Source organism: Pelodiscus sinensis, chromosome Z, assembly GCF_052426305.1.
Source record: "Pelodiscus sinensis isolate ZL-2025 chromosome Z, ASM5242630v1, whole genome shotgun sequence".
Classification (NCBI taxonomy): Eukaryota; Metazoa; Chordata; order Testudines; family Trionychidae; genus Pelodiscus; species Pelodiscus sinensis.
This window is the reverse complement of record NC_143085.1, coordinates 31,754,690-31,779,565: the sequence shown is the minus strand read 5'-3', so window position 1 is coordinate 31,779,565 and position 24,876 is coordinate 31,754,690. Positions and strand designations below refer to the sequence as shown.

General features: G+C 40.1%; 1 protein-coding gene across 1 annotated transcript in view; it reads left to right on the top strand.

Annotated features, from left to right (window-relative positions):
• The window catches only part of PPTC7 (protein phosphatase targeting COQ7), a 35,945-nt gene extending 15,095 nt beyond the window's left edge, over positions 1 to 20,850 (top strand). The window contains exons 2-6 of the mRNA XM_006132578.4: positions 6,065 to 6,244; positions 10,410 to 10,608; positions 13,315 to 13,438; positions 15,611 to 15,740; positions 17,316 to 20,850. Of these exons, the coding sequence (XP_006132640.3) occupies positions 6,065 to 6,244; positions 10,410 to 10,608; positions 13,315 to 13,438; positions 15,611 to 15,740; positions 17,316 to 17,374 (692 nt within the window). The 3' untranslated portion in view covers positions 17,375 to 20,850. The remainder of the gene's footprint in view (positions 1 to 6,064; positions 6,245 to 10,409; positions 10,609 to 13,314; positions 13,439 to 15,610; positions 15,741 to 17,315) is intronic.
• The last annotated feature ends 4,026 nt before the right edge of the window (positions 20,851 to 24,876 follow it).

Sequence of the window (24,876 nt, the reverse complement as noted above, 5' to 3'; positions counted from 1 at the left end):
CTTGAATATGTTCCTTTTCTATGACACAACCAGGTCTTCATTTCTGCTGGAGAATAACTTGTTGTAAACTGAAAGTACATATTTTCAGTATGTATAGATACTCTTTAAAAGCTGTACATAAATTTCACAACAGTATGGGTGACCAGCACAATTTAAACAACCAATAGTCTGGTAGCACTTTATAGACTAATAAAACATGTAGATGGTATCATGAGCTTTCATGGGCACAGCCCACTTTGAATCTACATCAGTGTTTTTTTAAACTGTGTGCCAGTCGGAGGTGTGCTGCAGAGAAAAGAGTTCAAAATGGCCACCCTTAAAGGGGCAGGTGACCTTTTTTCCTCTAGCTTCACCCAACCCTTTTTTGTCAATAACTACCCCCCCCCCCTTTTTTTTGGCTCAACAAAAAATCCTTGGTGTTCCTCAAAGAAAAAAAATTGTTTGGTGTTCCTTGGCCTTAAAAAGTGTAAGAAACAATGATCTACGTGTTTTGTTAGTCTGTAAAGTCCTACCAGACCATTTATTGGTTTTTTTTCTGTACAGACTAACTCAGCTACCCCGTGAAGCTTCAGCACAATTTTGTTTTTCATTTGAGATCTGACAAGAATTTTTTTTATAAATACTATCACAATAGTATGTAGGATGTGATGAGTTTGTTAGGCCTGGTGGTGGTTACAAAACAGTGAACTTGTGCCAGTTAACATTGAGGGAGTTTGGGGATGCAGTGGTTTTTAAAGTATCTGACTGAGTATGTAAAAGGGAGGAATGTACACAACTAACTCATCTGTTAACGTTAAATGTTTGTTGTTTTCCCCTTCAGTTAACTTCAACAAAAGTTGTAAATTCAAGTTATCCAGTATTCTTAATGTAATAACTTCACGTGGTATCAGCTACATTTTGATTCAGTTGGGTTTAGCACTGCAGCCTTACTTGCTTTGTGCTTTGCTCTGAGACTTCTGAGTACAGGCAGTCCCCGACTTACGCGGATCCGACTTATGTCGGATCCGCACTTACGAATGGGGCTTTTCTCGCCCCGGAACTCGCAGGCAGCGGGACCGCCCAGAGCGCAGCGGTCCCGCCACCGTGTCCTCCGGGGCGAGAAAAGCTGTTCCGGGTCTCCCTGGTGTGCTGGGGGGGAGAGAGACAGGAGCAAAGCCGCAGAGGCGGGGGACCCCTGCTGTGCTGTGGGGGACTCCCCCAGCCCAGTGGGGAGACAGGAGCAAAGCCGCAGAGGCGGCGGGATCTCTGCGCCTCCGTGGCTTTGCTCGGTTCTCCCTGGTCTGCTGGGGGGGAGGGGGCGCAGCTAGTGCGTCCCCCCCCCCCAGCAGACCAGGCTTTTGTTGCGGGGCGCCTGGGGTAGAGCAGCTGGGGTGCTGCTGGGTTGGTCCTGCGGGGACCTACCCGGCAGTGCCCCAGCTGTTCTGTCCCAGGAGTCCAGATTCAGCCGCAGTTGAAACTGATCAGCGGCTGATTCCAGGAAGCTGGGGGCAGAGCAACTCTGCCTAGGGCTTCCTGTAGTCAGCCTCTGATCAGTTTCACCAGTGGCTGAATCTGGATCCAGTTCCGACTTACATACAAATTCAACTTAAGAACAAACCTATAGTTCCTATCTTGTACGTAACCCGGGGACTGCCTGTAATCTTGAGGTACTGGGTCATTGAAGTTGGATGAAGCCAGCTTCATGGTAACTGACAGGCCGTGTGTAATTGGGCAGTAATTCTAGGGAGCATTTGTCTATCTTTTAGCAGGATAACTCCCACTTAAGAATACTGTAGAAGTTGTAATTGCAGTTAATCTTGCCCTTCATGTATTTTTCTTTAAAATGTATTCAGCTGCTTTACCTGCTGACTTTATTCCCTTTTGCACGATTTATGGTCTTTTATGCAGAAGACCTGACTTGGCCCATTGCATACTTTTGAAACAAAGAAATACAAATACCCAAGCATTTGCTTGGGTTGATATTCTGCCACTTACTGATTACACGGACAAAGTCAAAGGTTTCATACAACTTAAACTTAGGCTATGTCTACACTTGAACTTGATCAGCAACACTTGTTGCTTTTCATGGGGCTTTAACCTCCCCTGACATGAAGGACAAAGTTTTGCCATGGCAAGTGAAAGTGTGAATGCTGCTTTGTCTGCAAGAGTGCGCTCTACTGCTGACAAAGTGAAACCTTCACATTGGGGGTGGAAATGTTTTGTCAACAAAGGCACTGACAAATAGCATTGATGCAAGCTGTGTTGATACAGCCTTGTTGCTAAAAGCTGCATAGTATAGACATCCCCATAGTAATTCTTCTCATTTAAGCAACATTTTAAACTTTAAAACTTAGCAAACTACTGTTTTTATATGGGTGTTTGGGGTTCGATGGTGAACTAGCAGAGGACGCTGCATGTTATGAAATATGATGGAAAGTGATAAGTAAACTAAAGTTTTAACAGTTCTATCAATCAAAACAGTAGTTGTCTTGACTTTTTGTATTGATGTTTATCTTGCTTTCACCTGGAATGCAGAACAAGGATACTAGGAATCGGTACAGGACATCATGATTTTTCAGTAGCAACATAACTAGAACCAGTAGTTTAGTTTTGGACTTTATTTCAGTGATCTATGAGGTGATATGCTATTATACAGACAAGGATTACTTGTAGGAGTATAGTTTGAAGTGACAGCATCAGAAGTTGTCTTAAATTTTCCTTTTGGTACTGATCTTAAGCTGTCATTTTTCAGTCTGCTATTCAATTCATTGAACACGTTCATAATTTCTTTGCTGAACATCAGCATCATAGGCCATGTGTCTCTTTTTTTTAATCTGAAGCTGATTTTTCAGTTTCCTTTTTCTGTAAAATGGTATACAGTACTTTACCGTAATAGGTTGCATTAACTCTTTTTTAATTTAAAGAGCGAACCAAACTGCAGGAATGGATGGTTTTGGTCTGGTGAAATAAGAGTCTTTTAGTGCAGGTCAGAAGCAGTCCATGTTTTGTTCTGTTCAAAGAAATTTAAGAGTGGAGTTTGGCTACTGCATACTGTACTTAGACACCTGCATAGTCTGTGTTTGTGTTTAAAATGTTGTGCACTATTTTGGGTGAAAATCTGATTAATGTTGATGGGCTATACAGAATCTGGCTCTAACCTGTCATCAGATTATGTAGTTCATGCCAAGGTCAACTCTAAATCTTCCACTTTGATTTCAAATGGTATCCTTTGTGAAGGGCATAAGTAGATGAGTAAATTGCATGTTACTGTTTCAATTTTCACTCATCTAGAGGTTAGCTCTATCCTTTTCCCCAAATAAATCTTCTAAGAATACTCTGAAAATGACACATTGTGCTGTATCAAGAAATAAAGCTTATTTTTTGTCACGATATACTTCAAATTGTAATTCTTACATGTTGAAGATCAGAGAGATCCTTAGCCAAATTAAATCATGCAACATTTTCAAATGGGATTATGTTCTTATTGGGTATCTACCTTAATGTGTCCCTCTTAGGAAATATTTGAATGCAGTAGTCTTAGCATTAAGAATAGACTCTGAAAACTGTAAAATATTTCAGCCAATCAGAAAGCACATTAGCTGTTACCAGACCACCACATTGCAGTAATTTAAAAGTTTTAACATTGCTATGTGGTCAGTTGAGCCAGTTATCTTTTATACTATTGCAGCTCAGCTTTCTTTTGTACTAATGATAGAACCAACTTTCTTTGGTAATTTATCTTTAAAACAAGTGTTAAAATATTTTTGCACAGCACTTGCAGGGTGGCTGGTAATCTAGGGTAGTAATTTAAAGGAGTAAATAAGTTGTGTGCTGTACTGGTTATGACATTGTTAATCAAGTTTTTAGTGTTTACTTTAGCCTCCTTTGTTCTACCTGTCCCTTTTTACTTATCTCCCTCGCCCCCTGTATCTCTTTCCTTACTATGAGTGCTATATCTGCTCCCTTATAATTTTCCTATCAATCCTCTTGCAAAATAACCAACCACTTCCTACCCCGCCTTTGGCCCATATCTCACTCCCCTGCTGCCACCATCCATGCACTCCTTCTGATAGATGTAAATTTACCATCCACCAAGTAGCCAAAGAACTAAACCTACCAGATAAGGATAATACAGAAAAGGAAAGAAGTGTGGCACTGTCAGGGAATACACAGCCCAGGAACTTTTGGGAAAATCTAGGATGATGAGGTCCAAGGTTCATCTCTTGTAGCCTCTGGCTAAAAGGTGCCTTGACTTTTCCTTCCCCTACTTTCCTAAAAACAAAAATCTTATTGCTACTGCAAGGGAGGAATTTTCTCCCCACCTTCATATTCCAGAGACTTCGGATTGTTGCTAGTGGTGAGGGACTCTGCTAATCACCCATTTCCAGTCTCCTGCTCCACTGTGCATAACTTTAGCACTTGCCTCTGCTGCTCAAAGCTTTCCCAAGCTTTATCAGAGTGAAACTCATCTGCTTCACTGCTGTCAATGCTGTTCTGAACAGCTACAGTGAGCTTTAATCCATTTAAACAAGGGGTGGGGAGCCTCAGGCCCGAGGGCCAGATGCGACCTCCAGCTTGCCTGGATCCAGCGCTTGAGGCTCAGGGCTCCACTTGTAGTGTTGGGGAGCCCATGGCCACTGACTGGAGCATACTATATATACTAGCCTGGGCCCCACTAGGCTCTAGTATGTGTGGGAAGTGTCTTTCTCCTTCTCAATCAGGGGCCACGTCAGTGAGGGTTTGGAGGTTTTTTTTTTTTTTTTTTTTTTTTTTTTGGCTTCTCATTTGTGCGGCACCCAACTGACTTTTCTGTGTGTCAGCAGTCCCTGGACCCAAAAAGGTTCCCCACCCGTGATTTAAACTCTTGCTTGGTTGAAGTTGTAAATAGCCACAGAGACTCTAGTGTACTCTTTCTGTTGATGTAGAACACACAATTGCATTGACCTTCAAACACTTTTTAATGGAAGTTTTACTTTCTGCAGAAATTGGTGCCACTCACAGGAAAAGGATCATCTCACTGTGAGTGAGCAGTAAAAGAATACTTGTCTGGAGATGTTGGATGGGGAGGGAGTTTCTCTACACTATCTTCATTTCTGTTCTGTTTAAAATCTTCTTCAACACTTCCATTCCTCCCTCTCTGTGCTAATGAAAGTGTAATCTATCCCTGAAAAGCTACTTAACTCTCTAAGAAGTCTTTCTTATAGCAAAGTCAGTCTCTTCACAGATCATTACTCTAGATATTTAGCTTTCAAATTTTAATCTGTATTACTAACTGTCAAATGTACCTGGACCTTTATCCAATCACTAACATTTCAAGTTTGCTTACATATGTGTGCTTTTCTTCACGTGTGGTTTCTTTAATACCAAAAATTCTTTCAGGTTTCTAACTATAAAGCTCCATACTGCTACTGTTCTCCTATAATAAAACTGTTCATAACCATTTGGGGAAAATGTTTTATACAGAAATATGACTAGCAAACTTGTGTAAGTTTTAGATCTTGAACCATCGACATATATGTTAAAATGGTGCTACTCAACTTTGGAAGCTCTGGGGTCCACAATGATACTCCCAGCACATGCCGAGGGCCGCAGCTTAAGTGTGGTTGCATAGACATAGCTTGCTTCACACTTACGGGCATGAATACAAAGATTAAGCTGTGGCGGCAGACCCAAACATGGCCAGTGAGAGCCAGTCAGCGCCTCTCAGGTTCTGCCCACAAGGCTAAGCAGCCAGTATTTCCCACAATGCCCCGACGTTCCCGGCACCTCCTCCCTGTGGTCTAGAAATGCCGACACCCTGTACCCGTTTGTTCTAGCCAGCCTGACCACATGTGTCTTTCAATGCTCACCCCTCCTGGAAGATGCCTCGCTCTTGTGGAGCATGTTCCCAGTGGAGGCCATGTTCAAAGGATCCCCCCATGGGCCATGTGTTGAGCCCCACTTAAACCCAAACCACACTGTGGGCCACAAACAAATAGGCCATGGGCTACATGCAGCCCATGAGCCGCTTGAGTAGCCCTGTGCTAGAATGAAATGAATATCAAAACATTTGTTTTTAACAATAAGTTGTGTTTTCTCTTCTTAGGGGTAGCAGATGGTGTAGGTGGCTGGAGAGACTATGGGGTTGATCCGTCTCAGTTCTCAGGGACTCTAATGCGAACATGTGAACGTTTAGTAAAAGAAGGACGGTTCGTACCAAGCAATCCTGTTGGAATTCTTACTACAAGTTATAGTGAGCTGCTGCAGAACAAAGTACCTTTGCTTGGTAAGTGCAGCAAATACCCCACAAATATTGTTCAGGTGGTACGTGTCCTCTTGACACAGATATGTCGACTTGGTGTTCTAAGTTTAAATAATAAAAACAACTTCAACATGACAAGTTGCATGTTTCTTTTTAATTTAAAAAGAAAAACCTGAAATGAAATTGCAGAACTGTAACCTTGTTTTGTGAGGATCTTGCACAGTGGATACAAAAAAAGTTCCTACTGCTGTCAGCTAATACCAGCTATGTCTTAAAAAAATTATTCTCAATTTGAAACCTTTTGGGAGTTTTGTGATTAAGCTCTAGCTGAACCAATATTTTTCTGGAGATACACTAAAGTATCCTGTTACTCGGTTTCTTTTTCCCTTATAGTAAGCTCAAAGTAGCAGTACACCAAGGGCAGGCAATAATTTTTAACCGGGGGCCACTTCTGAAATTTTGGAAGTGTTCCTAGGCTGCCCTGGAGGGTTTGGAGCCTCAGACATAAGGGGCGGGGCCAGGACACTTCCGTGCTTCCCCACCCATAGACCCTGATTGGCCTGGGATACAGGAATATGCAAAGTCTCTGCTACCCACCCCCTAGAGAGAATCTGAACAGTAGGCAGTTCCCTCCTGCCCTGCCAGGAGCATGTGGCACTTCTAAGCCCCCTGATTGGCCTGGGGATGGGGGCGTGGCAGGGCCTCAGTGGGCTGGATCAACTCACTTGGCGGGCTGAATTTTGCCCACCCCTGTTGTATGCTGTGGGTTGTAGACATCACTGAATGTCATCACAGCAAAAGAAATATGCTATCGGTGATTTGTTAAATGTGCACAAAATATGGTTTTGGATATGTGCATGTAATGCCCCCAGAAATCAGTGGCAATTGAGGACATGAAGGCAGAATTAGGCTGTGAATAGGCAATCTTGAAAACTGATCACTTACAAGGGAACACTTACAAGATTTCAGACCAAGAGCACGTTACCCTGCCTGCTTGACGCACATGCTTCTCACCTGACCTTAAACTACTTTGCCAAAAGAGCTCTATGTAAACTATATTTAGCTAAAGTTTGCTGAGCTCGAGAACATATGTTCACTTTTTTATACATGTAGAGAATGGATACATACCCGAGAAATGACTTGTTACTTTTAGAATAGTACTGTTCAGTAATTATTTCAGTGGGTTTAGGTGTTTAACTATACTGGTGCTGTTAGTGAACAAGTGATCACCAGGTGGTTCACTAGGTAATTAGTTCTAGCAGCCCTTTTATACAGGGAGGCAACTTTGTGCTGCTTGAACTTTCAAATTCTCAAGAGCAGCAGTCACAAGATCTGCATTCCACACATGGATTTCTAGTTATAGTACCTGTTAAGTTAGAATGTGAAACTAATGAATCCTATTTTTCCCTTTCTTTCTTCTCTCAAAGCACTGTAAATGCTCATTTGTGGAATTTTTCTCACTATTTCTACTTTCATAAAAATACAACTTTAAGATTTTTTTTTTAATCTTCAAGAAACCTCTGCTTAAGAACATATAAACAAGAATTAATTTTTTCCTTGCATAAGGCCAGAGGTATCAGCAGCTTGTTCCATCAGTGCCGACTCTGGCAAATACCTGGACATGAAATCCTGTCTGGGAGAGGGGAGGAAAACTGAAGTCCTATTCCAGGCACAATATTTTTGTTGCATTTCTCTTCTTTCTCTTGAGTTTGACTTGATTAGTTTCTTTATTCTAACTATATAGTGATTTGAAGGCTAATTTTCTTTTGTAGACATGATTTTAATTTCTCTGTTTTGGGAGAATCAGGGTCCCATATGAACCCAAGACTGGGCCTGCATTGCTGTTCACTTGCAACGCAGACCTCTGTAAAGGGCTGAAGAGTTAATGTCCTGTGTACCAAATAGAAGATCTAGATCCTGAGTAGGGATGTAATAGTATAGTGAATTAACCAATAAGCCAAAAGCTTATCTGTTAATTGTATAGACAATATGCATTCCCCTCCCCTTGACAGTAATTTTTTTAGCAGGCTGGCTAGCAGCCCAGCTCAATCCTGGATTGTGCTGGGTCTGGGACCTACCCTGCTGGGGCTCTACACTTAAAGTGTATTAGGAACCAGGTGGGCGGGCAGGCCAGTTCAGTTGGGGCTCATGCTAGGTCCAGGAATTCAGACTCTTCCCCTCTTCCTCCCCCCTCACCTTTTCCAGACAGGGGCTGCCGCCTCTGTATTGAGGCAACAGCACAGGGCGACAGGCAGCCAATCCATGAGGAGAGCTGGGTTTTAAACTGGCTCCGCTCTTGGACCAGCTCACACCTGACATTCAGTGCTGCTGCTTCTGATACAGAGGTAGCAGCACAGATTGGCAAGTGGCTCCTTAAGAGTGGGGCCAGAGTGCATTGGCTGCCAGCCCCACTTCGGGGACTATCGAATAGTTGAGTAACAGATACAAATTTGAGGTTAATCGATTATTCAGTTAACTGATCTTTAACATCCCTAAACCTGATTTTAGCTCATTGTAAGCCCCATGGTCTATCAAAAATGCAGCTATATTTTGAAACTTGGAGCTGCACATGGAAGATTCCAACTTTTCTCTGATGTATGGTATCAAAACATCTATTGGTGATGGTTTGTCATAGCGTGAGAGCTGTTTAGAAAAGATTTGGCTTTTCTAGTTAGAACTACACTGAATTCCATTGAGGGTGGTATTTCCTTCTCTTATGAAGGAGCTGGACAAGTGTTGGCCTTTTTCCAATATAATATTTGGTGGTTTCTCTACTGTTGCCATCGGCCTCCAGGCCTAGATGCTAGAGTGGAATGAATGAAAACTCCATAATGCCCTCAAATATATATAAAATATTTGTGAAATTATCAGGGATGTTTCAATTCCTTTCTTCCTTATTGTACATTTGAATCCATCTAGAATGGTAGTTACAAAAGTGTTTAAAAAAATTAGCAGGAACCTAGTGTACCAAAAACAAGATAAATACTAAAGACAATTGCCATATCAGTAGTATTAGTTACAATAGAAGTGATAATGTTTGAATGAACTTCTGATAGTCCTAATTAAAAACTTGACACATGCTGTTACCTATGTAATTGAAACTTTCCCAATTGTCAAGATTGTGGTCAGCCAGCTATAAAGTGTCTAAGCAACTAACAGTGCACAGGCACTTGTTTAAATATTGAAGTTAATTTCTTGAGCTTTAAAGCCATGCACTTCCTTCTGAGTGAATTATATTAATAAACCATACATTCCTTCTTAAAATCTAGGCCGCCTTTGGAGCCAGTCTTTCAAAGTTTGTCTTAAAAGAGTGTTTGTTCTGCCACTGATAATGAAACAAGATAACCTATATACTTTATGCACATTATTTCTAGCTGTGAATGAAAACATATGAACAACTCCTAGCATAGTGTAGGTCAGCAATGGACAGCGTAAACTAGCAAGCTCCTTCCTCTGTCGGCCGCAAGATTGTTGTAACCAAGACAGTCTCCCAGGATAGGGTAGTTTTGCTAACTGCGCTTGTGTACCTAGAACTTGCTGGGTGTGCTGATTGCACCATGGCAGCGCTTTGACTGGATGCAAAGGGCGCAAACAGCTCACAATGTTGTGTGCAATCTGTTCCCTTCATGTGCCCTTGCTTTACATGCATGCCACTTTAGGGTTTTTTTTCTACTGATATTACTACATGGATGAAAACCAGCAGAATCTGGCAACCCTGCAAATAGCCAGTGGTAAACAATGTCTCCTAGGCCACACAGAAACCTGGTGGATTGCATGCAGCCCTCGGGCCACAGATGTAGGTGCCCACCACTGGTGCTACAAAATACTCCCAAAAGTGTCACGTTAATCATGGCTTCATTATTCAGAATAGTTTTTCCTATAGGAGACTCGGCTGACATACATACACCTAACTGTTAGAAATGCACAGGAACATAGCAAACAATGTAATGAAAGAAATCAAAGCCAGATAAGTAAAAACTTTACAAATAAATCTGTAAACTGGGAGTGGAAATGGTTGCAGAAAACATGATTTGTTCCTACTGTTAATGCACGTTCACTTTGTATTAACGGGGTGGTTTTTTTGTTGTCAATGATAGGTATTTGAACAGCTTGTCTAAGAAAGATCTATTCAGTAGACTTTCTAATGTATATGGTGATCTCCAGTTAACTGAGTTAATTTTTTTTCTAGGAAGCAGTACTGCTTGCATAGTAGTTCTGGACAGAACAAGTCATCGTTTACATACAGCAAATTTAGGAGATTCTGGTTTTCTAGTAGTCAGAGGAGGAGAAGTAGTACATCGATCTGATGAACAGCAGCATTACTTCAACACTCCATTCCAACTGTCAATAGCTCCACCAGAAGCAGAGGGAGTCGTCTTAAGTGATAGGTGAGATGGGGAATTAGATGTGAATCAAGAACTTGAGATTATTTTCCCCCAAAGGATACATGCTTCCAGTCTTTGTAGTGAAACTTAGCAAATGGGCTTTTAATAATAATTCCATTTGAAAGATGAATCCCCTTCCCCACCTGTCTGTCTTTAACATAGTGTAAGCCTTTCCCAGACTTAAGTTTACCCTACATTGTAGGCTGTTGCCATGGCCTAATCTCTGCTCAGAGTAGGAATGATCTGTTTACATGCAGAGTGATCTGTAAAGTTAGGTGCACACTGAGTATTAAGCATTTCTGGTTTTCTCAAAGAGACCTTCTGTATTAACTTTTTTGATGAAATATACCTGTTTCTGTACGTAAATGTCTCCACTTAAGGTTCAGGTCCTAGAAATGACTTCACTTGTCATATGCTGCAATATCTGGACACAACAGGAGAATTAAGGTTGTCGTAACCTTCATGATAAAATCCATTGCTTCTGCAATTTAAGATCTCTCAACATTCTTGCAATACAAATAACTTTAGCTGCTGCCTCTTTGTTTGGCAGCATTTGTAAGAACTTCAAATGCTAGTTAATATTTTGGCCTACTATGATTCAATATTTGGTGCATGATCTCTCTCTTTTATGAGCTAAGTAAAAGTAATTTTTGTAGCCTATATAGGATCAGTGATCGTGGCATAAAATATTTTATGCTATAAAGTTTTTTTGCTAAACTGTGAGTATTACTTGATGGAATTTATGTAAAGTACATATGATGTCATTATCTGGAAAAATACTGAAGCATATAAAGGTTACTGCCAGGCATCTGGCTGCAACATATCTGCAGTGAGATGCAAATAAAATTGACATAGTGCACTGTGTATTATAACCCTACTAAGCTATCAAAACTGGCCTAGTATAGAACACTTAAGTCAAATATATTGTGTTCAGGTTGTCATATATTGGAATAGTGCCTTATCTTAGTGGAGATTTTCCTTCTAACTCATTTGGGAATGATTAGGAATACCCTAACTTACATAGCAAGGCAGCGAGGTAGTGAATACTTGAGGAACAGATCAGGAAAGCATGTGACTGCAGCTTGCATTTCAGTACAGCTAAGTTTCTAGTAGCACATTGTGTTCGTTCAAAACGAGCAAAACTCCATTTTGGCAGAACATCGAGCTCAAAGAAGGGACTGCTGCAGAAGTGCGCCCTGTCCTATAGAAAGTAGCAGTTTTAAAGCAGAGGACATGATTTCAAAGCAATCTGTATTTCAGTGCTGATTAGTCATTTTTCTAAACTAATGAAACCTCATTAGTGAAATCTAAAACAAAGTATGTACAAGACATGCCTGCTTGTCTAATGTCTTTCTGCTTTTGGTCTGTTTTTGTAATAAAGGAAATGCTTTTTCTTGACTGATTTGGTAATTATTTTTAAACATAGTACAAGTTACATTTCTTCAGTCAAAGATAATAGACTCATTAAAGTGCTCTTTTTATATAAATCCTGAATATAGAAAGTAATAGAGCTATGTCTAGGGAATGCAGTATGAATCTGAAGTCCTTATTCTGAGGTTGTAGACTTCTAATGAGACAAGGCTTGGGCTTTATAATTTTTAATATAAAAAATGATCTTTTGGGGATATTTGGAAATAGTGCCAACTGTTTGTTTGTTGGGTATAGTTTTAATTATAGGAAAGTATAAGAGTGAAGAGAGGAGAGCTGTCATAGGAGCTTGAAATTCTTGCACTTTAAAAATCATTCTTTATTGCACAATAACTGTAAATAGTTCTTATTGCGTGAGATCTAGGTATCTTCAAAAGTACAATCCATTGTACGAAAACATAGGAGCAACCCAAAGATAGTTATCAAGAATGACAATCTTGGTAATTAGAAAAATACACTGAGTCACCATCGAATAAGGAAAGTGTGAGATGAATCAGCTTTTAAAATACCCACACTTCAGTCTGACATGTAATTGTATCAATTCACCTAGTCTCTTGCACTTTAACATTAATTGCAAAGGCAATTAAAAGTGAGAGTAAATATCAGTATATTCTTCTCTTGACTAAACTTAATGTTAAACTGGTTCTTGCCAGAGAAGAATCCAGTGATCTAAAAATCTAGTTTGAAATGCTAACTTTTCTGAAACTCGTAAGTTCAAATCACAGCTCCTGCATCATTCTACTAATGGTGTGTTGTGTAGTTTTTATCCTAAAATCTCCCAGGAAGATCTTGTATGTACCAAAATAAATACTTTGTTCTCTGTATTATGCACCACTTGACCATCAGACTACTGCCCACAGTTAGTGGGGATGTACCCAAACATTTGAAATACTTTGGGATCCTTCACAATAAAAAGATGCTTCATTATCCAGTAAGTAGGCTTGCTGTTTCAATAATTTTATTGAAGTCCTTTTAATTATAGCCCATTCTACATATTTGAGTGAGAAGAAAACCTCACAAACTGCAGTACTTCTAATAGTACAACGAAGATATACTTGCCGAATATATTAAACTGAAGGATTGTCCTAATCAGGCATTTTCAGTGCAATTCTATGGTGTAGTGTTTCTGATGCTCTCTAGTTGTGATCATTCTCCTGTTATTACAGCCAGAATAATACCAGTGAATTACAAAAGCTATTCATTATGTAGTTGGAACAAGATTTGGTGCCATTATCTTAAGCTAGTGCCCATTTCTTTGACATGGTGGCATTATTTTCACAGCCCGGATGCTGCTGACAGTACAACTTTTGATGTTCAGCTAGGAGACATTATTTTGACAGCAACAGATGGACTTTTTGACAACATGCCTGACTATATGATTCTTCAGGAACTAAAAAAGTTGAAGGTAACTGAAAATGAAACGTGTGCAATTGAATTTCATTCCCGTAACTCATCTGTAATATGAATACTAGGCAAAAGTTATTACTTGTTCTGAAACAATCCAAGAGCAGCTTTTGTTTGTAACTTTGGCATGAGAGCTTCATTGTATTAAACCACTATCTTGGGTGACAGGATTGTTGCGCTTGAAAATACATACAATTCAGCTTTAAAAGAGGAAAATGTGATATAAAAACTAGCATCAATCTATGTGAGCTTCCTTTAGGAAGCTTTATTTTGCATAACTTTTCAGTACCCTTTCATATTTGGTTTCAGAAGGGGCTTGTCTGCAAATAGCTCTTATCCTTGAGATAAATTTACTGGAAGTTGTTGGTTGACAAGAGAAAGTGGCTCCTTTGCCAACAAAGTGACTTGGAGATGCTCAACCAATTTTCGGATCCCTTTCTTGAAATCTCTCATCTTCCTTCCTTTTCAATCTAAAGCTATGGCTTGGTTAGGATTTTGGTTTTTAAAACATATTCTTAGTCTAGATTGTGCACACTGGATATTCATGGCGCTAGTTTTGAAGAGAAACATGAGCTCCACCTATTGGTACATTTGGTTAAGACACCAAATAGAAATTGGGTTGGATGGAAAGCTAAGAATTGTCAAAGCCTGTTCACTCCTCCAAAATGTTAGGGAAATTCAGATATATTCATAAAATTATATACCTTATAGATTATCAAACTGGTTGTTTGTGAAAATAGCTGTTCATCCCTTGTCTTGTTCAACATGGAAAAAAACCTGTTTCTGAGTAAGGCAGCAGGTATTGAAAAGGTAAGGGTGATTGGAACTCCTGGAGGAAATGCATTATATAGAAAGCTTGTATTTTCTCTAGATTTTCATAGACTTATAACTGTCTTAATTTTTTAAGAGAACTCTTACTGGCTGCCTCTTCATTAAAAATCATGCAAATTATGTTCTTGTGTGTGAGGTAAGTTACATTAGTAGTTGCAGGCTGTCAATGCTGGATACCCGAACTCCATGAAGTAAGATTGATAGTTTCATTCTGATTTGATCCATCTTCTAGCGTTGGCAAAATGTATTATTTTTAAAGACGTTTTTATGCTTGATGTTAATATAAAGCCTTAGCCTCACACTTCCTACTAAGGATATAAAATCTTGTTTAATCAGTTAACTGGTTAAATTTTTAGAGTTGTATGGTGGGGGGCTCCTCTGGCCCAGCTAGAGCACCTCCTGCAATTGGAAGGATGCTCTGGCCAAGCCAAGCCTACCAGTTAACTGTGGGTACGTCTAGACTACAGGCTTTTGTCGACAGAAGTTTTGTCGACAGATACTGTTGACAAAACTTCTGTCGACATAGAGCGTCTAGACACATTCAGTTCTGTCAACAAAGCAAGCTGTCGAAAGAAGGTGTTATGCCTCGTAAAATGAGGTTTACCAACGTTGACAAAACTGCTGAGTTCTGTCACCGTTATGTCAACGGTGGTGTAGACGCAGGTATAGTTTTGTCGACAAAAGTCCACTTTTGTCGACAAAACTCAGTCTAGACACACCCTGTAACTGGTAGGCCTTACCTGATAAGGGTGATGCTTACTGAGTAACCACTCACATTCCAACTTCCTACAAGCTCATCCTTATTATTAAAACTAGCTTTATTTCTTGCTCTAGGGTGGTGCTTCTGTGCTGAGAATGAGCACTCTGAATTTTTTTAGGCAGTATTTTTTGGGTGAACACTTCTTTAGTTTAGCATTCTCTTTGCAAAGTTTGAGCGTCAGGCTGTACAGAAGAACTGAGCTGGATGAATGGGGTGTATGATTGGGTAGTCAGAATAAGCAAAGGAAAACCTATTTTTTCAGCTACCGTTTTCTCCCCTCCCCTTTCCCCCATCCCTTGACTCTTAAAATATAGAGAAGTGCTGTCTTCTACTTTCTCCCTTCCTAAGATAAGCATGTGTTCATAACTCGTGCACCAATGATTAGTGGAAGAAGTTGACTTAATTTCCTACAGACATTCTTAAAGTGAACTGATTTAATTTGAGATAAGATTCCTTTGAAATGAAAAATCTAACTTGCAATGTTGTTACTTATATCAATATCCAGTTATGTATATGTGCCTGAATGAAATTCCCTGTAATAGTTTGCTTTTGTAAGAATAACTTGTTCTTCCATCAATATAGAATTCTAATTATGAGAGCATACAACAGACAGCAAGAAGCATTGCTGAGCAAGCTCACGAACTGGCCTATGACCCCACTTACATGTCACCTTTTGCACAGTTTGCATGTGACAATGGATTGAATGTGAGAGGTAAGTTTCCTGTTGCTGGATAACATCATACATTTGATGGTGTCAGATTAAATTCCTTTGTTGGATTTGTGCCAGAGTTCCTGAATAGTAAGCAATCTTAGATATGTTCTGGAAAGAAGATGCCAGCCATAATTGGGAGGTAGTGTGATCCAATACATAGGACACTGGACTGGAAGTCATCAGACCTATGCTTTCTTTTTGGCTCTATCACTGACCTGATGTGTGGCCTAAATATAGAATGTCTGTCTTTATTCCCCTCCCCTGTCTCCTGTTCTAATTAGGTTGTAAATTTGTCTGTAGGCATTACCAGAGTACATAGAGCACTGATTTTTATTTTAGTAGTCTGTTTGCAGAATGCTTCCCATTCATCTGACATTGTTCAGTCGCTTTGCCCTCTGTAATCTATCTCCCCATCCTCTGGAAAGTCTCTAGTGTACCTGCCGGAGTCCTGAGCAAAGGTGAAAGTGAGCTGGGATGCCTCAGTGCAGCACCCCAGTAAGAGCATGGCTGGCTGAGGGCAGGCTTCTCAATTAGGGATGTTAAAATGCTTTTATTTAGGTAATGTGTAACCATTGAAAATTTCAGAAGTTACATGTTCACACACAGAGGTGCAGGTGGCTGCCACAGAAGCAGCTGTGTGGTGGGGGGGAGGGGCTGTTGTGTATATAACCATGAAGATTAACAGATGAGCCCAGACTCATCAGTTAATCATTTACACATTTATACTTTCACATCTCTGCCCTCAATGCTGTCAGCCACCATACGTGAGTAAGCTTCCTGTACCAGTGCTGGGCATGAATGGTTCACCTCACTCTTTCCACTTTCCTCCTCCATTGAGCCCAAACCACCACCATCCATTTCCCCCCACCTCTGTATGGGATGGCTAGGGGGTGGGAAGCAAGGCCCCATCTCAAGTGGATCCAAACCAGCATCCACAGTCCCTGTGTGCATGGCCACAGTGCCCCCAGGCTTCAGCCTTGGTGATCGGGTGGCCAGGCAGGACAGTCTTAGCTAGTCCCAGGGATCAGGCAGGCTGGGCAGCATGGTGACTTCACTTCCAGCCCCAGACTCTCCCCCCTAAACCCCTCAGTTCCCCCCCCTCAGTCCCCCCCCACATTTCTTACAGGTATTGTCCTATCACAACTGCCCCAATCTCCTCCCCTAAGCATCCACCCAAGCCCTGCAATAAGTCAGTACTTTTAAGAAATTGAAGTTACTTTCACAGCTGGTCCTGAGGTTTCCATTTATTACTCAGCTTAGAGAGAAAAGTCTTTCAAATTTGTATAGCTCAAGACTCCCTTCATGGGCCATTGAAATTGCCTCTTGCTTAGCCTGTGTGCATTTCACATCGTTCCATGTGCCTTATGGGTGTCAAATCTGTAATCTTTTTAACTCCTGCCAGCTAGAGCATAGTCATTAGTTGCTTCCCTTTTGACTGCTGGTCCTTTGTATTCACAGACTTAATTGGAGTTTGTGTAATAAAATACTCCTTCACAGAGTAACTTCATCAGAACCTTGCAAAACCTTCTTACAGTACCACAATCCTTTGTAATGGACTGTTTTCTTGCATTACAGGGGGAAAGCCAGATGACATCACCGTCCTTCTTTCTATAGTAGCTGAATATACAGACTGATTTGCCTAATGTCAACGTCTGTTTTCCATTATCTTGGAGTTCCTAGCTTCACATGTACTGTTTCCTGCTGGCAGGATAGATTTCTTTCTTTGCAGCTGATCTCAATGGCCATTACTCAAGCGGGTTGCCTGTTACGACACAATTGAGATCCTTTAAAAACCACTATTTGCAGTACACTGGTGTTCATCTGCCAGCATGAAATGAAGAAAAAGACATGAAGCTTGTCTCTCAAAACTTAGTAATCATTCACAAGGTGGGGGAAAACGAGATCCATATGGTTACTACTTCTCAAATATTACTAGTTTCAAATTATTATTGATTGGTTACAATTCAAAATGAAATTTAATAAATAAAATTGATACATTCTCTCCACCAGAGTGTACTACTGTTCTGCTAGAAACATCCGTTATCCAACAAAGGATATGTTACAAAGCATCCTTTCATAAACATAGTCTTGTTACAGTAATAGGTGAGAGTTTGTGTTTATATAATATAAACTCCAGTTTTCAGGGGGTTTATAGCTGCTGTAAACATTTTGCTCTTGGCATACGTGGTGTCAGCCTTAGCAGACTTTTTCTAGTACAAGATTTGAAAAAAAAATAGTTTGAGCTGTATGGATGCCACAAGTGTTTTGTGATTTCAGGTGCTTAATTGTGATCTTATACATGAAAGTTTTGCAAATAATTAGTCCACAATGAGGCCTGGTATCTCTGGATGTTTTGTTTTTTGAAGTGGGGAACTTTTTGTTTAAAAAGGGTTTATTGTGTTAAGTTGTAACTAAAACTTACAAAAGCTAGAATATTCAAAGTTGAGGCTTAGCACAATATCATTAATCTCTGATCAGAATGTATGCTGCAATACCCAAGAATGATGGTTTGCATTAAGAACAGATACTCCTCAACTCTGAACTTTCTTGCTTTTGTTTACAGAGAACATTACTGTTAACTAGACATGGTTTGTGCATTGCCATTCTTGCTTTGTATAAAATAGAATCTGTACCAGTTATTTTGATGCTTGTCTTGCTAGCTCAAAAGTGCACCTCTGCTTATGCTGTCAGCAGCAGCAGTAAGTATACAAATGGAAAATTAGTTAATGAATAATTAGCAGAAGTTACATTTCAGTAACTGATATTTGGGGTTTTCACTATGAACCTTCATGATGTTTACAATTATTAAATAGCCACTTGCAATATAGCATTTCCTTATGAATTTTAGTAGCTCGCAATTGTTTCCCCAGTTTCTGCAACCCCTTTTTCTGAGGTGCATAAGCTGATAGCTGTAAAGATTATATATATTTTTGGTCAGTTTTTCATTAACTTTTTTTGCTGGTAGAAAAGTACTTAGAAATAAATTAAAGCCATGTTTTATATAAAAGTCAGGTAACGATGTCTAGATGAGTGCATTTACACTTGGTCAGTAAGGAATCTCTCCTTATCTGAAAGGAGATTTTACTACCTGGCTTATTGTATTAAAACTGTTTAAGTTTGAGGAAATCTCAAATTGTTTAAAGAACCTTTATTCGAGTTGTACTGTATATTTGCATAAATGTATGTCGAGCTCTTATTTTATTTAAAATCACTTAACATGTACCATGTACATGTCATTTTACTGTTTTAATGCATCATGCTTGTAACAGGCATTTCATTTATGAGTGAGTGATTAATTTGGGAGCTATTCAGTAATTTATTTGTATTCATAAATTGGCATAATGTTAGATATATTTTAAATCATCTTTAATTACTTGTCAAAATGCCTTAACTACCCTAACTTGGCCAAAATAATAGTAGTTTGGTGGGGGTATGGGAAGAATTAATGAAAACACCATGTGAGAGGTAGACAGCTTTGCACAAACTGTAGTCCCTTTAATCTTTAAAAGTTGAACAAGCTGTATCTAGGTACCTTTTTGTTGGAAGGAATGTATTTGTGCTGCATAGGGCTTCATTTTTAGTGTTTGAGGAATGTCTCAAATCGGGACATTCCCTACACTAAAGTCTTCAGTATTTTGTCACAATTCCTTGTTAGAGCAGACTAGATCAAGTACAGATTTTCCTATTCTTGAACTTACTCTGATATGCCCCGGTAGAGCTGAACTATTTCCTCACTTTATATTCCTGCCAGTGTTCTCTGTTCACTATTTTCTATAACTACAAATTAGGGTATGTATGTGGATCAGATAAATGAGTAGCAAAGGTGCTTCCCTTCCACCCCCTAAGCTCAGCTGTGACTGTGCTCTGCCCTCTACTGATCCAGGGTCTGGAATCCTAGGTCATAGAAATCCAGCTGTCCTGGTAGTGACTGAACTTTCTCTACTCATGGGTCTGATTCTAAATCTTGTTTTTGTGTTAATGCAGTTTTTAGTCAATATAAAGACATTTGCCTCATAGATCATGATTTTTTTTATAATGAACAAATTTGGTTTTTAATTTACAATTTGTAAATTTATCCCTCACTGGACACACCAAAGACCAGCAAAGTTTATAGCTTTTTCCATCTGTTAAAGCAATACTGTATTATAAAGAGTTAATATTTTTATCACATGCTTGAGAATTTTGTTTTTTGTTTTAAGATGTGCACTCTAAACATATCAACCTAATTTCTTCCTATGAATTTAAGCTGTCTGCGCACAACAGATATTTATAGTAAAGGAAATGACAGGACTCAAGTAGTCAAAGTAACCTTAAAATGATGCATGAAGCAGTAATCATTCCTAGGAATTAGATTATTATAATTTTATCATGAGAGGGAGACACAGGAAAAACATTTCAGGAGTATTCATTTGAGTTGGAAACATGAAAGGTGGAACAGGTTTACCAGTCTGAAAAGTTTTACTCTGTGTCAACAGTTGCTTGGTGGGGAACAGTAATTGGACTAAATGTAAAAGCTTTATATACTAGTAACTTATCACACCAAGTATTGCAACAGCAATTGCAGGACCTAGGGTGTCTGCAGGTGAGAGGTCTAGAAAATATGAAATGAATACTCTTCTTAAAAGGATTGAAATGTCCATGGTTCCTTGTCACTTTAATAGCTATCTTTGGGAGAGCTGCAACATCCAGTTTCTCTTAAGAGTTGCTACTTTTGCATTTATTAAAAAAATGGGGGAAACTGTTTTGAGTTTGGGACCAGATTGGATAACAAAACTTTCTGAAGAGGGATGTAAAGGTGTAGCAAAGATGATGTAAGTATTTTGTAATTGGAATTCATATCTCTTGGTAATAGGTAACTTCTCAGTGGAAAACCAGACTATGAATGTGTAGAAGTTGACTGTATGTAGTAGTATCTAACAAAGATAGCTGACATAATAAAAGAAATCTGAGTCTGTATCTAATGAGGATGCTTTGTTAGACTATCATTTTACCTATACTTACCTAAGAGGCAATTATGTGAATTGGATGTCTGAAGTATGCAGGAATAGTTCTGTAAATACATTTAAATGAATTGTAAAGATATTTAATAAATATAGTATTTATACTAAAATGTGTGGCTTTAAAGTAACTTACTTCGAGTTTACTTTCCATTTATGCAAAGAGTGCTATTGTGTATTACACAGGAGCCCAGCCATTGAGCCTCAACTTTGGAGTATGTCTATTATGTTTTAGTTTTCACATGTTCTGTTCTAGTTTTTCGCTTATACCAGCAATAACAATCCTATAGTCAGTAATATCCTTCTGAAGAAGTAATGTTACTTTGCATAGTGATAAGCAGGTTCAAATAATATTTCTTACATTGCTGAGAGCCTAACATTTGCAATGTCTGCACATTAAACAACTTTCATTTTTTAGTCTTTCCAGCACAGCTATGGACAACCCCCTACCAAGCCATCTGGCTCACCTAGAAGCCAACTTTTTAAAACTGTTCCATACATGTATAAAATATGTTTGTTCCAATCTTCTGAGTCCTATATTGCAATAAACTGCAATACTCTGTTCTCTCACTCAAATTAATGGCACCAGCCACTTCCCTTCAGAAAGACTAAATTAATCCGTGTATGGCTATACACAAGCGTTCCACCCAACTTTGCCAAACAGTCCTAAAGAATCAATTCCTATGCAAATGTTTTGGAATAAAACTGTATAATCAACATTTGTCACTTTTGGCATTTGGTAAAGATGTCAAATTTGTCTAAAACTACACAAATTCCCACCCTCTTCATTTGCTATATTGAAAAGACAGAGCTATGCCCATTCTTATGCAGTGAAGCAATCTTAAGATGAAAATGGTGATCTCTGACTACTGTTTAGTACACTGCTATGGGTAATGGATTATTACTGGGATCAAACAATCAAATTTATTCTGATTTCTATTACAGAGTTCTAAAATGAAACTTTTCTAATTCACTGTATCTTGTTCACATACTTGACTTATATATTGGAGGACGGATTTTGTAAACTAGTAGATTAAAATACTAATTATAAAAATTCATTGCAAGGTGTGAAAATGCAAACTTATAGTCAGTTTTACACCTAAATGTCAGTTTTTCAAAAATTACTGGTAATTATTTTGGCAATAAATAAGAATAGCCATACAGGGTCAGACCAAAGGTCCATCTAGCCCAGCATCCTGTCTGCCGATAGTGGACAATACCAGATGCCCCAGAGGGAGAGAACACAACAGGTAATCCTCATGTGATCCCTCTCCTGTCACCTATTTCCAGACAAACAGAGGCTAGGAACACCATTCTTATCCATCCTGACTAATAGCCATTCATGGACCTAACCTCCATTAATCTATCTAGCTCTTTTTGAACCCTGTTAAAGTCCTAGCCTTCAGCACATCCTCTGGCAAGGAGTTCCACAGGTTAACTGTGTGCTGAGTGAAGAAACTTCCTTTTGTTTTTTTTAAACCTGCCTATTAATTTCACTTAGTGACCCCCAATTCTTATATTGTGGGAATAAGTAAGTACCTTTTTCCTATTCACTTTTTCCACACCAGTCATGACTTTACAGATCTCTAACATCTCCACTCTTCATCTCCTCTTTTTAAGCTGAAAAGTCCAAGTCTTTATTCTCTCTTCGTATGGGACCCATTCCAAACACCAAATTTGTTGCCTCTTCTGAACCTTTTCCAATGCCTGTGTATATTTTTTTGAGATGAGGTGACCACATCTGTACGCAGTATTAAAGATGTGGGCATACCATGGCTTTATACAGAGCAGCCCGGGGGAAAAAAATACCAGGCCTCAGCATGGTGGGCTGGGAGGAGGTGTGTCTAGGGAGGGGGGAAACCGGCCGCTGGGAAGCATAGTTGGGGGCAGCAGGGCAGTCTGCTGGAGATCGGGGCAGGCGGCAGAAGCAGGGCTAAGCAGGGGGTTTGGCTGGGGGAGATTGGGAGGAGGAGAACCAGCCTTCGGAAGGAAGGCTGGATGGGGGCAGCGGGCTGGCCAGGGGAGATCGGGAGAAGAAAGCCATACCCTCCCTTGAGTAGTTGCGAACTGCCTGGCTGGTAGACACACAGCATGAGCACATCTACCTGCCAGGCAGTTCACAGCTACGGACTGATACACCTAATAATAATACATACCTAATTAGAAAATACTGGACATTTTATATGTCCAGTATGTTCTCAATTTGTTTCCTGGACAGAACCCTCAAATTCTGGACTGCCTGGTACAAAACCAGACACCAGGCAACCCTACTCCTCTTTGCACCCTCCCTCCTAGCCAGATACCCTACCCCCAGTCTGCTCTTGCTCCCGACTTCTGGAGTGCCCATCCAGCGCCAGATCCCCCAAGCCCTGGCCCAGGGTGGAGGATGCAGCCGGGTGAAACACTGAAAATTTATTCATTTTTAATTCTTTTTTTATATGCATGTATATCTTTGGGTTGCAAAAAACAGTACTGAAAAAAAAAAACGGGTTCCAACTAAAATAAACAGTTTGGTAAACACGTTGTCTAGCCAGTTTTCTATCCATCTTATAGTTCATTTATCCAATCCACACTCCCTTAACTTGCTGGTAAGAATATTGTGGGTGACCGTATCAAAAGTTTTGCTAAAGCTAGCACTGGGGGCTTTGGGAGGACCAGAAACAACATATTTGAATATTCATCATTTGCGTAATGAATATGCAAATATGAAAATGAATGTTACTGGTCCTCCAAAAGCTTGTGAATGGATTTACTGGTCCCCATGTCAAAAAGTTTGGGAACCCCTGATAGAGGCAATAAGATATTCTGTCTTATTCTCTCTCTCTCTCTTTTTAAATTATTCCTAATATTCTGTTGGCTTTTTTGACTGCTGCTGCACACTGGATGTTTTCAGAGAACTATCCAAATAAATGTGTTTGGCTGTACTAGAATGAAAGTATCAGGTAGAGGTAGCAAATCCATGCAGTGTCACATGTATAGTCTTAATTCTCTTGAAGCAGTGTACTCAGTGGTTCAGGTGACTGACCAATTAAGGATCCTCTAGCATGTGAGCTCTAATCCATTTTTAGGTCTATCAAATGTACCTAACAATCTAAGATTCTTAATCCAGCATTACACCAGTATTAAATTATGAAAATTTCTACTAAAAAGATGACATCCATACAACTAGCTACACAGAATGGTATTGACAGATGATGAAAATGCTCTTGTATTTAAAGTTTTTGGATGTGTTTTACACATTTGAACTTTCACAACAATTGGAATACAAAATATTTACATGTTAACCTGTGAATACAAACACTAAAATTAATTTTAAAGTCTTAATTAGTTCTTTTCTACATTAAAAGGGGTACCTATACAACAAGCTGATTGTTCACTTGTGAGCTGAAAACTCTACCCTGCTTAGGTGTTAAGTTGAAAAGCACTAACTGTAGTAATAGTCTAGAACAGTGGTGGGCAAAAGGGCCTCTGTGGGCCACATCCGGCCTTCCAAGCAAGTTGATCCAGCCTACGGAGGCCCTGCTGCACCTCCTGCCCCCGGCCCATCAGGGTCTTGGGAAGCGGAGAGAACTGCATGAAGTCTCCTCTCGCCTACCAAGGAGCATATGGTGGCGCTCCTGGCAGGGTGAAAGGAGACTTCATGTGTACTTTCCCGTCCCCAAGCTCTGACTGGCTTGGGGGCAGAGGGATAGAGCATGCGAAGTCTCCTCCTACCCTGCAAGAGAAGCTCTGCGCTCTCCTTGAAGGATGGGGGCAGGGTGGGAGGAGACTTTGCATGCTCCCTCTGCCCCCAGGCCAATCAGGGTTTGGGGGTAGGAGGGGAGAATGTGATCTCTTCCTGCCCTGCAAGGGGCTCAGCACTTAGTCAACTGCCAGTTGCTGCCCAGTTGGTTTTCCATTGCAGGGCGGGAGCAGGGAGCGAGAAACTTCATGTGCTCCCCCTTCTCAGGCCCTGATTGACTTACGGGCAGGGGCACAGGTACCTAGGTGGTTTTCTGGGAGGGGATGGGGGGGGGGGGAGAACAAGACTTCGCATGCTCCCCTCTTCCCCCCCAGCCAATTGGTCTGTGGGTGGAGAAGCATGGAAGTCTCCTGGCCCCTCCTGGGCCCCCACTAAAAAATTATTGCTCACTCCAGTC